Genomic DNA, 17738 nt, shown 5'->3' on the forward strand with positions numbered 1-17738 from the left:
AATTCTTGAATGGACTTTAACAGTCAATTATAATTTAACAGTTTGTTAATCTGCGAAAAAGTACGTGTCACGAGTCATCTGGTATTTTTTTTATGGTAAAATAACGTCAATTTAGAATATATCTACAGAAACTTGTGAAAGTGAAATGTTACCACGATATCTCAAGCGAGCAATGGGAATAAATACAGAAAGCTTTATATAAATGAATTCCCTTTCTTCTCTCCATTGAGAAATACTAACCGATTCTAGGAAACACGCTTTGGTGAACTCGTACTATCCACTTTAAGAACGGCATCAATAGAAAAGGCTGACGTTCACTTATCTAAGAAAAACATATAAAGGGTGCATTACTCGTGAGAATAAGATCAGTTTCTTTAGTTTCCGGTGACAGAGCTTTCACAGAAACTCGTACGTTTGCATGGAACAATACTGCTTTTTGTATATTGAAAAATCAGGAATATCTCCTGCCATTCGGTCTTTGATGTCGCACGATTTGCAGACAGTGACGCGGAAATAGAAGCAAATAATATCATGGAAATAAACGACCGGTATAAAGTATATTTGATGCTTTGAGTTCGAGAAATGTTTTGTCCATTAAAAACATTTATAATTGCCATTCTTACTGCTCAGAATTTTAATGTGGAGTCAATATAAAGAATACTTGTAATAATTCAACGAATATAAAAATGAAACGGCTGTGTATAGAATACTACTAAACGAAGGGAACGTTTTAAATTTTCAGAATGATCTGAAAGATGAGCGACGAAGGGCCCAGATGGCCGCTGCTCGTCAAGTTTTGGAAAGGAGTACCATGATGTTGCTCACGTCTAGTAAAACGTGCTTGAGGCATCCAGAGTGTCCATCTGCCAGGGAGAACAGGGACACCGTGTTCTGCCAGATGAGAAGAGCCATGGATTTGATACACTACGTCGTCAAAGATGGCGTCCTAGACTGCAGCGACTCACAGTCGTACTCGAACTCCCAGGTAAGTGGTCCAGGAAAAAAACTTCGTTAGAAATTTCTCTATCAATTTTACAATGAAAGTACTCAAAACCAAAAAATAAGTAAAATAAAATTCAAGAAGAAACTAAAAATAATTGAAAAAGTTCTGAAAATAAGGTCAAAACATAAATTATTTACTTTAAATATAAAGATGTTTCTAAAATGGACTTTAGGATTATATTTTTTAATAACAATCTCTCACATTTAATTTAATCATCTGCAGTTTCATTTAAAATACATAAACTGAATATATTCCATATCATCTGTTTCTCTGTTTACTAAAAAAAAAAATTCCCAAAGCCTGTTTTGGAAAAGCTATAATTTGTTATTGCTATCCTCGGTTGTATCGACATACAAATATTAACAATAAAATAAAAAAATCGCTCTGAAAGTAGAGCGTAGGATAAAATGCATAACAGGGCGATTTATTACTCGTTCGACCTATTAAATCTTCCAGTAATATGACATACACTACGTCCTTGAAACAAGCTCAAGGAAACACAATTTATCGAGTGTTTCCCGGTGTTACGATGTCGTGTCATCGTGGATTTTTGGCGCCACCGCACCGAAGCGATGTTTGTGTCGTCTCGCGTTACCGACAAACGTGAACGTACGTTTGTTGAAATCATGCGAGGACAGAGAGAGGAACTGTTACAATGAAATAGATGGGAAAAGCTGGAATGAATCCAAGGAGCTTTCGTTCGGTAAATTGTGATACGCGGCTAACCCATAACGCACGATTTCGGTGACCTTGTGCAGCGTTGGCTACCTAACAAGAATACACGAGAAATCGAGATGATATCGCTATCGTTTCCAGAACCATGAAGAATGACTATGATTTCTATAATGGTTTCTTCAATTGGTCGAAACAAGTACGCGAGGAAATTGGATAGCTTGAATCTGTCGAGAAACTAGCACTTTGTTAAGTTTATTTGTTTTCGGGTAGATTTTATAGGTGGGAAGAAATAAAAAAATTGTGAGAATGTTGTTCATGGTATACGTACGTAAACTAAACGCAGAATTTTAAATAATTTTAGATAGATACTAGGAATTCGTAGTTATTTTTTAATTCGAGATGTACTTACAATGAAAAATGTACGAATAGATATGTTGACTTTTACATTAACGAAAATAATAGCACTATAGGGGGTTAATTGTATTATTCGTGATATTTACTTACCTTTTTTAGACATAGTTTAAAATGAATTCTTCAATTTTTTATTTTTCAATATAATTGTAATATATTGTATATTGTAAGAACAAAATCCTGAAGCTCTTTTTCGAAAAACCGTTTATCGCGAAACATCTCTCTACGATTTTCGATTTAATCTCGTCGGTGGTTTCCCGTTCGACACGCGCGATGAAATGTGGTATCCGCAAGTTGAAAACATTCCAGAAACCGTTCCATGCCCGAGCCAAAATCCCAACACCGTCTGAACGGCGGGCTCGCGTCTCGAGCATTTTCGAAATTTAAGAAACATCTCCAGCCATGGTATGGACCGCGATGCATCGGCAGCAATGCAAATTGATATCGTACCCCGGATAAAGCCGACACATAGCGAACGAACGCCATAATGGATGTCGTCAATCGTCGCGAAGCATTCTTCGGCACGTGCCAAATCGCAGCGTCGCGATTCCGTGGTGCATTAATGCTCCTGACATTATTTAAATTTCTTACCAGCCACGGGCTCGGGAGGTCGGCCAAATTTCACGAAAAAACAATCAGCCAGACACGGTGAAATTTACTTAGTTTAAATGATACCGGGCTACCAACTTCGGCCGAACTCACGAAGCGATAATTGAATTAAACGCGGTGCACATTATATGCGCCGAGGCGTAACACGAAACAGGGACCGTGAAAGACAGTTTCTAGACGTTGCATTCGAACGATGCCTGACACTTGAGACAACTAGTTGAAAACTGAAAGATGTGCTCGAAAGTCACCCACGGATCTTCGAGTACTGCCCACGTAGACATTGTATTCCCTCCTTAGAGGAAATTGTATTTAAGCATCTATAAGACAGAGGATTTTGAACATTGATGAAATATAATATAGTATTTAAACTATAAAGAAATTTTAACAATGGAGTCTGTGAATTCACGGATATTGGAAAAAAGGGTAGTTTCCTTTTTTTAGTTGTCAAAAGATTTCTTCATTACAAGATTATAAAGAGGCGTCGTTTCAGTTAACGGTTTCCTTTCAAAGTAAACAAAATTGTAATGAATTTATATTGATAATTTGTAACACAAGAAAAATTATTTAAAAGATAAACCAGAAAATAATGAGGATATAGAAAATGATTTACAAATCCGAACAAATGAGTGAATAAATTTGAAAATTCATGAAACAAGCAGAAAAACTTGGCTGCATGATTGTCTAAAGTTATTGAATATATAATAAAATATAGGATCTTTGTGTTACAGAATTTTTTATGTTTGTAAACGAAGATGGTTATATATAAATGTAGTCAGGACATTATGATGTTGAATGCTTGCATTATAAGTTGAAATTATTCGGTTTTTACCTACAGAGAGAGGTTTCTCAAGGCATCAGCTTAACAGACCTGAACACTTTCCTTTCCAGAAGATACATTGCGTTCTTAGACATTTAGCCTTCCAGATTTATTACCTGTTACCTTTTACTTCAGGGCGCGCCTCTGAGGACTTCCGGAAGAAATGACCTAAAAAGTCGGTCAATCGAAGAGAAAATACGAATTCTCCAACATGGTTCCACCCACGTAGCATGCATGAATTCCAGAATATAAACGAAATTTAGTGCCTTTATTTATGTCAACGATTTATGAATGAAAATTGTAATGCAGGACATATTTATCGAACTTCTTGTAAATCCATGAGAAAACAATACAAAGGGTCTTTTATCAATTCAAGTGGAGATATATAATAGTGGTGCTAAAATTGTACACATGTTTATTAAAAAAAGAAAAACGTTTGTATATTTCTTGTAGAATTATAAACGAAAGAAAGAAATCGTAATTATTTACGAACAATTTTAATAATTCGTGGCATATATTTTTAAACTGTTTATCCTTATTTTCTCTTTTAATGTCACTTTGTTCTCATACAAAATTTATTTACGAGGTTACAGTAGCGCACAGTATCAGATTAATTCTCTAATCATAAATGATTACTTTCATCAAAGTTAAAATCACCATTTTCCTTGCGAATAATGCGACACAATATTTGACAAGGGCTATTAACGAACCGTTTAAAAGACTATGCAAATTTAGGGTGAATTTGTTACGAGAAAATTAACCGATATTCCAGAAGCTTTGGCAGAAAAGTTAATGGGAGAGATGTTCGGTCGCGTTCAAGGATCTCGTGCGAGTAATTGCACTAGAAAAATGTATAATCGCCGCCTCTGCGATATTTTATAGCTGAATGGGTTTCGTGGTTGGTTCAACGCAGTCAGTTGAACTGCAAATGTGTATGCTGACCTTAGAACAGAATATATTTAGACACTGTGCATCAAAGTTCCGCGTAATATGATAATAGTAGATCGTGTTTACTACGTAAACATAATAATATATTATAATCTGAGCAACGCTATATTTAATCCGCGACGCGAGCTTTCATCGAAAGCAACGACTCGTTCAGCGTAAAATATAAACGTGAATCTTTGCTAAAGATTTACTACACGAAAATGAATGAATCAAAATGAGATTAAAATAACAATGATAACATTTTATCCAATAACTACAAGTTCGATATTATACTTCAATTATTGATGTAACAATTATAATCAATTACTTTTTGAAGTGGGTGTCAAACTACTTTACGGATTGCAAGAAGTGTGAATATATTGTAATATACTTAGTACCTCTTAATCTATTAAAGAAATAAAAACTCTCTCAAAAATCCATATTACACGGGTATTAAATAATATATTTTAAATTGATCGTCTTCATATCTGCATATGATATCGTATTTGTGGTTATTGGAATAAATTCTTCATTAAAAAATTTTAAAGAATTTTATTGAATTCTTTTTATTAATTCTTTTTAGAGCAGGTTAAATTTCTTTGTATATAAGTGTTTTTGTTTTTATCAGAGCTTTCTAATTAATTCTGGTAAATCGACTTCACTCGTCATTTAAATTCAAAGAATTGCTTTAGTAATAGAAATCCGCGTAAGCCCAGTATTAAGGAGCAAATGGAATTGTGTAAGTCTAAAAAGAGTATTGTAAAACTTTGACTGACTCTGTAATTAATTTCAGAGTCCACAACAAGAGGACTGGGACAGCAGCACGGCTTTTTCCGCATTGAAGCACTTCGAGAGACTCGTGGAAACTACAAGAATGACCCTCCTTGGACCAGGTTGTCGAGAAACGCTCACGTCCGCGCTCGATACCGTCGTCGAAAGGACACAGGACTTCACTGACAGCGCATACACCAGCCACGAACACAGAGAGAACATCCTTTTGCTTTGCGATCGAGCAAAACTCGAGCTCAATACGTTACTGCGAATCGGGAACAGCATGGTAAGTCAAGATAGTTTTTATTTCTCAACGTATATATATTACTTCGATTCAATATTTTAACATTTTTAGTTCTTTGAATTTGGAGTTAGCTAATTGAAAAATGGGCAAACAGGATTTGCTTTGTATTAAATAGTGTAATTTATTAGAATGGTATTTAGTTTATATCTCTAGACCAGAGCTGTGGGCACTTTTAAAATGATATTCTTTGAAATTTTTTTAAATGATATTATTTATACATTATTTTGTTTTGTACTTGAAATAATCGTAAAACTGTGTTTAAAATCAGATGATGTAAGTTCGTTTAATCATTTAATAAAGTTTAGAAATACCCAACTGTAAAGGGTTAATATTTATGTCGACAACGATCCTACAGTAAGTTCAAAGGTGGAATTATTTTTACGTATGACAAGCCAGGATCAAGAAAATTACGTATTCGTACCTTAATTCTTTTTTTACTCCGTTGACTATTAAAACATGTTGTTTGTGTATTTTTACGGAGTAAATATTACACGTTGAGTCGTGTAGTAGCTTTTTCTATTAATGCACTCGACGTCCAGCGACGAAGGGAAAAATGTCTCTTTACTTCCTTCCTTTTTTGAAGTGGAAATTGCCCACTTGGTCTACTGTGTCCATTCACTGGCACTAGGCTCTTACAACTGATTCAGTTTAGCCTGCACCATTCATTCGGATTTACGTCGGAATGTCAGCTCTTTTCAATGCGAACCAAGCCAACTCGGATTATCCTTTCATTTATAATCCGGCATTATATGCAATTTTTCGCACCAAATCTTCCCTTTGCTCGGGCAAATTGTTCTACCCACTAGTAGACATTATCGACACCGAGATTTCTTCGTTCATTGGCTATCAAAAGTCGTATTGATTTTCTGTTGAAATCAGCCAAGCCTTTGAATTTAAAATAGTGAAGGAAAATAAAGTTTAGCCCTCGAAAACGTCTAATTATATTTTTGATATGTAATTGTGTAGAACAAAGCACAGAATATAACAAAAAATATAGAAAGCCACCCTGTACATTTAAACAAATTTTTATCGCCATTTCAACTTTATTTTACTTTACTAACTTGGCCATAATACGTGGTTTTTATTATAAAAAGTTTGCTTGACGGAATTCTAATTTACTTTAATATAAACCTTGATTACAAACCATAGTTACAAACTTATTCTATTCTGAAGTCGATAGAGAATTATTAACATTCTTGCTCAGTAGAGAATTCCTCCCGTTTAACGCTCTTAACTTTATTATTTAAAATATATCAAATAAAGTTAATATTAGAGTCAATGAGAATTAGTAATTCAAACTCTAATTTAATTAAATAATTCAAATGTGTTTGTGTACTTATAGCATATTGGAAATATACGAAACTGTTTAGAAAATAAGTAGTGAAATGATTGTTACCGTTCCCTCTCAGAACTACGAAGGTGGCGGTGGTTCTCCGAGTTCGGAAATGGAGCAAGCCATGCTGGGAGTATTACGTACCACCAGAGATCTTCGCCAGCAGCTCTGCGCAACGACGATGGAGCAGGCGGGTGATCTCGGACAGGTAACCAAAGCGGGCCAAGAACTTGTGTCAACAATCAGGAATCTCGCTTTGGCTAACGATATAAATCGTCTTCAAGAGAGCAGCGACAGATTTCACGAGTACATCGACCACATCCTCGAAGTGAGTGTAACCTTCTGATATACGATCCATTTTCTTACGAAGCCAAATTGTTTTTTCGCAGTCGGAGTGCTTTAATTAAATTTCCGGGTTGGAACAATTAATTTATTGCATTTTTAAACTTTTAAATTGAAATCAAAATTATTGACACTAGCATATAAACTAAAATATTTTTTAAAAAGAATTGACTACGATTAATACTTGAAAAGTATTTCAATTTTTAGATTGAAATGAAAATTACTAACACTAATAATATCTAAATTTTGAAATTAATAATAATCAATTAATTATAGAAGAATTACATTTATTTTTTATTCATGTTCCCTTTTACCGTGTATTAACTTCAATTGTAAATAAGAAACAATGACTTTGGTAATAGTTATGTACTTTGTATCAGAAATTATTATAACAAATTAGTGAGCTTAATAATTGTGTTTTATTTATATTGAAAAATCCAATTCTAAACAGATTCAAGCTTATAGACTTTATTCGCAAGAATTATATCCCAGTGATTAATATGTGACTTGTGGACATGACTTACATTGCTGTAGTACGACGAGTTACTTATCCATTAACAGGTATGCAAATTGCTGAGACATGTTGCGCTTTCGGAGTCATTGCAAGTTTCTGCGAAATTCACTGAAATTAATTTGAGAATATACGGACCCCAAGTGGTGACAGCGGCGCACACATTGGCAAGGCATCCTACTAGTAAAATCGCCAAGGAAAATCTCGAAGGTAAATTAAAACGTAACTCATCCTATTCAAATTTTACATTTCAATTCAAATATTCGATATAATCGCAATAAAATTCAATTCGCATCCAATTCAAATCATCTTCAAATAAATGTTTCAATTAAATTTACTAATCTTGTATTGAAATAAATAAATGAAAATATAAATAAATAAATTTCATTGTTCAATAAATCAAATTTTATTCGTGCTTTCTAGTATTCGCTGACATGTGGCAATGGCTCATGAATGACGTGACTACAGTGGCGAAAGATGTGCTCGAATTGAATCAGAGTCGACCGGAGAAGCAAGTATATATGTCCTTGCCACGGCCAGGAGTAAGTGAAATTCTACATTCTCATCTTTTCGTTTCATTCTCTTCTTCGTGCATGTCGTACGCCGAAACTCCTTTGCTAGTTAAGGGCTGAAACTTCTTTTAACTAAATATGAAATTAAAAACGCCATAATTAATACTTCAATTCCCATCCGCTGCAATGTATTAAATAAGATACCTTCGATTCGTCCACGCAAAGCGACCATCGCCTCCCAAATCCAGATAGTCAATAATCGCCCACTTTAGAGTGTCAATAGTCCATCTTGAGAATCGATATCGTCCAAATTGGGAATCAATGCGTTAGACGCTGCATGCAAGCTCCTCGTTCAATTTTCTAACCGAGATACGCGTTTGGTTTCAGAAACACGGCACCACGAGCAAGCCGCTGAAACCCGTGAGATTAGACAGCGAGGAGCAGGCAAAGATCGCAAAGGCGGGCCTGGAGATGAAGCTAATCACGTCGGAGATGGACGCGGAAACGGAGAAATGGCAGGAAAGCGGTAGCGCCTTGGAGGAGAACAACGACATCGTGAAACGCGCGAAAAACATGTCATCGATGGCGTTCTCCATGTACCAGTTCACCAGGGGCGAGGGCGCCCTGAAGACCACCCAAGATCTGTTCACCCAAGCTGAGTATTTCGCCGAAGAGGCGAACAGATTGTACAAGGTTGTGAGACAATTCAGCTACCAGGTACGTGTCATTTAACGAGACCGCATATTGTCAAAATTGCAAAGTGGTACACATTTTTAATTGGACTGATGTTGATGATGCTATGTATATACGTGTACGTCGTACAGGCGCGCCTGCACGTACGCGTATACACGTACATCGCCCTTTATTTATGATCATTCTTTTTTACCGTTGTTTATTATTATACGGATTCTATACTGGACTTGATTCCGAGTTTTTTGATCCTTGCTATATTGGAGATATTTTTCCTTGGATTTCGCTATTGAGTTTCATTTTTTACGTAATTGCGACGCCCGAGCCACGTCGAATCCAAACGCGATTAGATTTGTCGACAAATGTCGTCGAATTAGATTGTTCGAACCTGTAGCATCTGCTTCGAAACTAAATTGATAATAATTCTCCTTTCCTTCGACGTTCCTTCTCACGCGAACGTCTATTGTTAGATCTAATCGATTCTAATCCTTTAATAGTATTGAAACCGTTTATGGTACTACCGAATTATCAATGTAATGTGGCAAGTGGATTAGGAGTGGCTCTGGTGTGAGTTATTAGCATTAGACATGTTCGAATTAACACGTTTGCTGCCCTTTCGACCCTCCTAGCTAGGCCGAATATATATAGTTACCTAAAACCATTTTGATCTCTTTTTACTCTTTTTGAAAGAAATCAACAAAAAACGCTAACCTTGTAATATATTCTGTATTATGAAACCCTTTTTGACCCTCGCTCTTTGAATGCCTCCATCCAGGTAACTCTTTCTCTCTTTACTTTAGACCCTTGTTGGGCTCATAGAGATCATGTTCACACCTTGTACAGATCGTTTTCATCGCCGTGCATTTACCGCTCGTTTTTCTGCGAATTCATTGTTCCAGTTGCTGTTAAATGTTGTCGTTTCTCTTACCTCTCACTACACGTTATTATTACCATTACTTATTATACGCAAGTGTTGCTATGCAAGATCATGACACCTAGTATGATCACCCTGACAATCGTTTCTTTTGAATGACGTAGCGTAAACTACACTTCTTTTCTTTTTCCAATGGGGATAAGCACATTGTAAGGAACGGCCAGTTCTAGAGCGGCCTCGATAGTGAGCTAATTTACGGTGGATAATTAATTAATCATGAACGAACGTCGATACGTTGCCTTTTAGGGGAAAATTAAGGGCGTACTAGTGTAAACGTCTAAAAGGAGAGGATACTTTGGGAATTAAACAAAGAAAGACTATAAGTCGTACAATAATAAATGATTTTATATTTACCAATACACATCTTAAAAATTAACAAAAATTGTTAGTAGCAATTTTTTGTAATTATTTGTCTAAAACCAAAAAAAAAAAATTGTCTTGAAGTTTATTCATGCAGCTATCGTGCACACTAAAGTAAACAGTATTGGTTAATAAATAAATTTGATATTTAACATTTTCTAATAAGAACACATTTATCTGGAATATTTTACAAAGATTAAATTTTAATTCTTTATCTATATAACAAATGAACTCAAACGAAGTTTTGTTTACCTTTTAAGATATTTACTATTACGTACAAAATCAGTTATTACTGTGCGATTTATAGCTTGTCTTTGTAATTCCCAAAGTAGCTTCTCTTTTTAGACGTTTACATTATAATGTATACTTAAACGCTCGTCGAGACGAATATTTTGCTTATAAGGGGAGTGCAAGGCCTTAATTACCGATTTAGTTAAAACTGCATATTGGTAGTTTTATTATAAAGATATATATGTGATTTTGCAAATATTGTTGTCAAGTATGATGAATATAAAACTAAAAATAAAGAATAGTAAGTAAAAATATTTTTTGTTTTAAACATTGACAATAAATATTCAAAATTCAGTATTTAGTTTCTACGCCAACAATACTACATTTCCATCAGTAGAATCACAAAATCAACCAGTATAAAAAGTTTCAACTAAATTGATGTCCCAACCATTGCACTCCTCCCCCTCTCCTTGTTAGACAAAATTGGGAAATTAGACAAGTAGTAACATCTACAGATTCACAGGACATAAGTATCGAGAGTAGTTTGAAGTATTCTCCTTGTGTCAAGTTTCGCGTAATCGAAATTTGAAACGACAAAGACTATACGAACCTTATGTTTTTCAATTTTGGTATGTTATTTAGGTCGAGATGTACGAATCACATTCAGGTTTTGTGTTAATTTCCATTATTTATTTTCATTTTCCGATAAAAAGACAAAGAATTTGCTGATACAACGTTAATTAGCAACTCTAGTCTTCCAAGAACGCGATTCCCGTTTCAAAATGTAGAAAAAGGAATAACTATCGTTGAATTTTCATTCGTCGCGCCATCAAATTACCTACGATCATTATTTTGTTGGTAAATCTATTTTGTGTACATACATTTATGACTTTTTTGTGTACGATTAGTAAGGTGTGTTTTAGATGCTACGGGAATGCTTCCGTCTGTGGACGACGTCTATGTGCATTGTGGTTCCCCTCCTTCCACTATCTGGGGCATGACTATTAATGTCTCAGTTTTTGCCAGCTTCCGATTCCATTGTTCATAAAAATCAATACTATTATTAACTCACAGCTAAGGTGAAGTTTCTGCGCCCATTCGCAACCGTATTCATTGAAGCTAATGTATTCATAATTCGCAATCAATTCCTAACAGACGAAAATTGAAAATTAAAGTATCATAACGTTCATAAGGCATCTGAAATGTATATATATTCATTAAATAATAAACGATCACGCATACATCAGACTTCATGCATAACGTGCATTATAAATACCATAACTTCTGCGAAATTGGGATAGCGTGAATTCATTCAAGTTCAATAAATGATTGTCTCATTGATGCTTGTTTCAAAACATTAATCAAATATTCTGACATTTGTAAATAATTGCCTCCGCTTCTTCTGTTTTATGAGTCGTTTGTTTTAACTTCGTCTTGGCTGTGATCACTTGCAATATTCAGTTTAATCTCACGAGTGGTTTGATTATGTAACATTCGAGAAGCTTGCAAAAAACAACAAGGTCTGTACTATTTCACTGTCATTCACACAGTCACTCTCTAATTCTTCTCAAACTATTTACACTTTCCGTTCAATCTTTTGCATTGTGTTCTACTAGGACGGATAGATGATCTTTCTGTTAACTTATTAGATGCAATCTTACAACTAATCGAGATTTGAAGTATTTATTATTAGTCGACGAACAAGTAATAGAATCAGGCGATGCTTGAAAGAGTTATTTGAAAAAAAAAGAACCGCTACATATGTATGACGAATCATTTCGCAAGGCAAACGTGATTGGTGGTTTCCAACGGTCTGTCAAATTCGAATTAAAGTTTCTCTTCTATTTCTTCAGAGTAATTATTCCATTTATATGTGATATAATCTTTTTCAATCTCAACCAAATTTGCATCAATAAATTATTCCAGCTTTGTTACAATTTTCACTAGCTTATAATTTTAACTTAACATACAATAATTGCAATCTAAAAATGGACTTTGATTTTGATTAAAATATGTATTTAAATCTTGAAATATTCTTGAATCTCCCCCCTTAATGAAATTAATACGAGGTTTAGTTTATATTTGAATTCTTCCGTGCTTGGTTAACTCGAAGGTGAAAATTGTATACATAAATAGGGTGAAGCATTGCATATTTATAACTGTGTTATAACAATGGAATTTCAATTGTTGGTTTCACTGAATGTTTACTGAAATCAAGGTCAGAATTTCCAAAATCATTTTTGTTAACTCTCGTCTACAACATCACAAGAAGTATCTTTTTCTTTTAATCTTTAAACATTGCCAACTGGCTTAACACATAAGTGTTTTCGTCTGACTTGCAACAAATATATATCAACCCCTATTTTCTTTTGAGTTTAGAATTGAATTTACCGAAATCGTTGTAAACAGTACGCGAGCTCGTTTGCCTTGCGACACGAACGACGACGTAAGTTTGTATACGATGTTGCATGGGCGCAGGTACCAGGGGGACCGCACAAGAAAGAACTCCTGGAGAACCTCGACCGTGTGCCGACGTACGTCCAGCAGCTCCAGTTCACCGTGAAAAACCCCACCGTCGGGAAAGCCGCCACCTTCACGAAAGTCGATAACGTAATTCAGGAAACAAAGAACCTGATGAACGTGATTTCGAAAGTGGTCACCACATGTTTCGTCTGCGCCACAAAGGTAAGATACGCGGACCCGTCGATCGGTCCTCATCTTCGATCGGTGTATCGCACACTAAAATTCAAACGTCAACCGCACCAGATTACTATTTTTTACTTGCCTTACAGTTTTGTCTTTTGTTCAGTATTTTTTGACGTTTATTTTCCTTTTTTTTGCGCTCGAGGAACGGAAGAACGTTCAGTCTTTGCTCCTTCTGGTATTTTTTGAAATAGTAAATTCAGTGATCGTCGCTATTTTCGTGGAATATTGTTATTCTTGTATTTTATTATATTCGATGTTTGCTTCGATACATGTTTGAAGACGTAGCATCGTGTTGTTGAGTTTACGAGGAAGGATTGAACAATAATTTTTAATCATAGCTAGCTTTGTGTCGGCAGGTGATATGTTTAAATTTTTGATAAACGTATAGTTGTGCGTAAAAGGTTGAAATCGTAAGCAGTTCATTCTGTGCGAATACTTGTTGGATGATTTTAAGGGAATTTATTTTATTTTATCGTTGTGATGTGAGAATGGAAGTTTACATCGTTTATCAGCGCATAGAAAATATAAATTTTATTTTCTAAACAAACTTTTGATAACTGTTCAAAATTGAAGATATTCTAACAAAAACAAACAGGGGAAAATTGTCACGCTTTGTTCGTAACGTTTAAATAAAAAGCAAAATAGAAATGTCAATTCCCATACTCTTTCATTTCGAAAGTCGCCTAAGCAGATAGGTGATTTAAATTCAGTTGGATTAATGCGATTACGATCTACTTCAGTAATAACCAAGTGTTAATATGTGAAAAGTTAAAAAACCTAAAATTTGTTAAAAAATTCTCAGTTAAATGATTTTCAATTAATCGCGCGAACAAACTCCAGTTATATCAACAGTTATTTAGTGCAAAATTAGTTTGGCAATGTTACAATAGTTCCGCGTTTAATACAACAATTGTTGAATGAGTTTTACCAGCGAGTTTAGTAACATAACTGGGACGAAGTGTAATAATATTGCTGAGTGTACCGAAATAATTGGTAATTACCAAAGTTTAATGTGATTCTAACTATGTTTTGTTAGGATAATTAGGCCTTGGTTATTCCTCGAATGGAATATTAACGTGTAGTATAACTGAAATTAAAAATCAACTAACGTTACATTTACTAGATATTAATCATTCGCCTTAGAAACTGGATCCATCTTAACCCATGGTATATCATACTAGAATTGAATTTCCTATTAATTTAATCTTAACAACAATTTTTTTTTAAATTTGAAAAAGGAATCCTGAACAAAATTGTCCAAATTATTATACACACACTCCAAGATTGAATAGATTCTTGGACCTGTAGATAAACAATTAAATCATGAGTGAAAAATGACTAAGCTTCAATTTGAGTCTCACCGTCGTACCTTCCAACATCGACTGACAAACCTCGATCAGCTCTCATCATCGAATCACAAATATTCGCACAGGGTGAACGGCCAAGTTGCAACGCTATCATATCACGCCTAAAGTGTGTACATGTCCTTCCATGTATTCATCGTATAGCACAATGTCACCATGCCGCAGTACGTGGAGCTCAGTCCGACAACGGTGCCTGGCCTGGGCGAAGAGGATTGCTTGTACCCGATTAGTCCCCAATTGCTACCATCGGCGAGTCCCTACGTGCAGCCCCATCCCTTAACCTCCGCCCAATTACACAACATTTTGAGACCGCCGAGCCTCAACTTTCCACCTTTGAGTAACGTCACCCTGCCGCTCACGGGCACCACCAGTGGTTCACGTAATTCCGCCTCCTTCGTTCATCCCTCAGTCCTTCCGTACTCATCGACCGTTCAAGCGTCCGGTTGCGGACCACAGGCACCGTATTGCCTGCAGAATCTACAGCTACTGCAGCTACAGTTGCAACAAGCGCAGCTGCAGCACCTAAGACACGCCACTCTACCGAGATAACACAGACTTTCGTTGCACCGTGATGGTCGCATGTGTTCACGCGCGCAGCCACGACGCCTACGCGCGCACGCCGAAGCGCTGTTCTTTCTTTTGCACAGGTTCGACTTTGGTTTCCTCTTTCTTTCTTTTTTCTTTCCTTTTTTCTTTTCAATTTTTTTTCTTTTTAATTATTGTTTTCAACTTTATTTTTTAATGTTCGTTTGCCGCTTCCGACGTTGCTTACCGGCGGTGTTGCGTCACCATTTGTACACGTTCGTTCTCGGTGTCGCGATTGGCCGAGGGCGAATGGTCGAATCACGATCGATCCAGCCGTTCCTTAGGGAAATGAATTTTTTGTAGGACGAGTTTCCATCCGTGGAAATAACGGGTCTCGTAACTGCGAAGCAGGTTAATCGGGTTTAACAATTGTCGTGGAACTGTAACGGAGTAGTTGTTCTTGAATTTTGGTCCTTTGACGCAGAAGCGTAAAGTTCGAATGAAATTTAACTTCATTGTTTCTATGCTCATTCTGAAGGATTTTATATTAGAAATTTGGATATAAGATTCGTTGGTGGAGAAATGAGAATTCTGAGTTCTTTTATGAAGGGGTTGTACAGTAATTCCAATTTATACGGCAAATTAAATCGACCATATTATCATTTAATTGATAATAAATTGATAAATGATTAAAATTGATATGCTTAATTAAGATTTCTTAGCACGGCGTATCTGATTGTATATACCTACGCTGCAAATACGTAATTGAAAAAAAGTTCATTAATTCGTTATTCAATCAACTCATGTTAGAGATGAAAATTATATCCATCTTTATTTAAGCAGGTGCTGAAAAGTTTGATAACATGAAGAGCAAAATACGATAGTAACTGTGAAGTTCAATTTGAATTAAATTATTCCCCGTTAAACGCTTAAACGAAATTGAAACGTTACGTCAATTTGTCACATTTGATTAATTTAAACAATTGCACAGTTTATTTAGCATTTCTCGCGAGGCAATTTATCTGTCAATAATTATTTAACTGTCTACCGGTGGCATGGATATTGATCGATCGTTTTCGATTATTTGCTCTCGTCAAATACTTTTTCCTTTTAACTTGTTATCGCTATTTTCATCGAACATTTTACGCGTAGGCATTTTTGTCGCTGTAGTGAACTGGCCTGAATATTTTCTTACTGTATTCTTGCAGACATTTTTTATCAAAACAGCTTCGCTTCGATTAACAAGTTACACGATGACAGTATACAACATAATGCACAGCATAAAGGTGAACTGATAATCAATCTACTGTTTTCAGCTGTCTTTACAGGAATGGGCACAATGCAATGTTTCGTAACAGAATTAACTTTTTGTTTAATCGGTGTCACATTCTGCCACGCTGAGTACCACGACAAATAACGTTTATTTTGATGCACCGATATAACAGTTATGAAATACGTTTTTCGAATGTCGATTTGTGGAGTAACAATATCACGTCAATTTTGAATTTTGTTAAGGTATTTTTACACGACAGAAAAATAACGCTATTCACTTTTCCCAATAATGGGACTATTAACAGTCGCGTTAACGATGTTCCTGAGGAGGTTCACATGCAACTAAACAAAGTGGGATCATTAATAACCAGAAAGTGGACGTGTCGTACGCAAATATTTTGGATTTTAATTCTTTTTAATAATTTTTCTATATTCGGGACAATCAATTAATAACCTTTATTTGGTAATATTAATTTGCGAGTAATATGCTTGCAATTTCTGAATCTCCAGAAAGAATATTGTATATTTAGATACACATGACACTTAACAAAATAAAAAATACATTTTACATTCCTAATTTTATAACGAAATAAATTTATGAATAACATACGATTCATGATAATTAAATAAATTTTCAAAAATATTCTATAATAAATACAATAATTGCAACTGAATATGAAGAATGAAAATATAATTTCTGAACTCCAAAATATTTCTCGTGCGACATTTCAAACAAAAGGGGAATTATAGTCGGAGCAAAAGGTTTTTGTCTTTCAAGACCACTTAGTCTTGACCACGTGACTCTTCTATTCTTATTATATGTGCATAAATACATGGTTAAAACGACTTTCGATTTCTCTCTTGGGCTACTGCATTTTCCTTTACCTTCTTTGAGTCGGTGGCGAGATAAGACGAAGTGGGTACAGGTGGCGAAAATATTTTGCTCGAGCTGTACTCGAGCTGTAATCCTAAGCCAACGAAACGTATATCACTTTATATCTAATTTCATATTTATTTATTATGAAACACCTGAGTCTTTTACATGTTTTCTAAAAAATTAATGAAATTCCCAGCCGATTTAAACTATTCTTTATCTTTATACAAAGCAATTTCTTATTAGAGATACTCCATACTTGCCTGAATTATACCGCGTGTCTCATTATAATCTTTCTACACGATTATCTCGCAAAATAATCATCATTCGAAAAAAATGTTTAAACAAAACATGCTCTATCTGAAGGGGGACATTCAATGGTGTACACTGTTTTTTTTTCTAGGTGGAGGCGCCTCCGAGATTTGGAGGTCACCTTTGTTTTTTTAAATGGAAACGTAGTTTTTTTTCACGCTAGACACATAGCTTATTTCAAGACAAGTTCATTGACCTATATTATGTTGACCTTGAAATGTTATTCAAGGTCATTGTCATGGCTTAAAGTTTTCT

At 35.2% G+C, this 17738-nt stretch overlaps 1 protein-coding gene across 3 annotated transcripts in view; it reads left to right on the forward strand.

The window, feature by feature from the left end:
* The window catches only part of LOC128886049 (alpha-catulin), a 95211-nt gene that overhangs the window by 71714 nt on the left and 5759 nt on the right, over positions 1-17738 (forward strand). For 2 of the 3 annotated variants that reach the window (XM_054140582.1, XM_054140583.1), the window contains exons 4-11: positions 743-985; positions 5236-5499; positions 6927-7178; positions 7754-7913; positions 8127-8245; positions 8603-8932; positions 12909-13115; positions 14645-16739. In XM_054140582.1, the coding sequence (XP_053996557.1) occupies positions 743-985; positions 5236-5499; positions 6927-7178; positions 7754-7913; positions 8127-8245; positions 8603-8932; positions 12909-13115; positions 14645-15049 (1980 nt within the window). In that variant the 3' untranslated portion in view covers positions 15050-16739. Of the gene's footprint in view, positions 1-742; positions 986-5235; positions 5500-6926; positions 7179-7753; positions 7914-8126; positions 8246-8602; positions 8933-12908; positions 13116-14644; positions 16740-17738 lie in introns of those variants that run through there. The other variant, XM_054140584.1, reaches the window with a different exon arrangement.

This window comes from Hylaeus anthracinus, unplaced genomic scaffold (genome assembly GCF_026225885.1).
Source record: "Hylaeus anthracinus isolate JK02 unplaced genomic scaffold, UHH_iyHylAnth1.0_haploid 11982, whole genome shotgun sequence".
Lineage (NCBI taxonomy): Eukaryota > Metazoa > Arthropoda > Insecta > Hymenoptera > Colletidae > Hylaeus > Hylaeus anthracinus.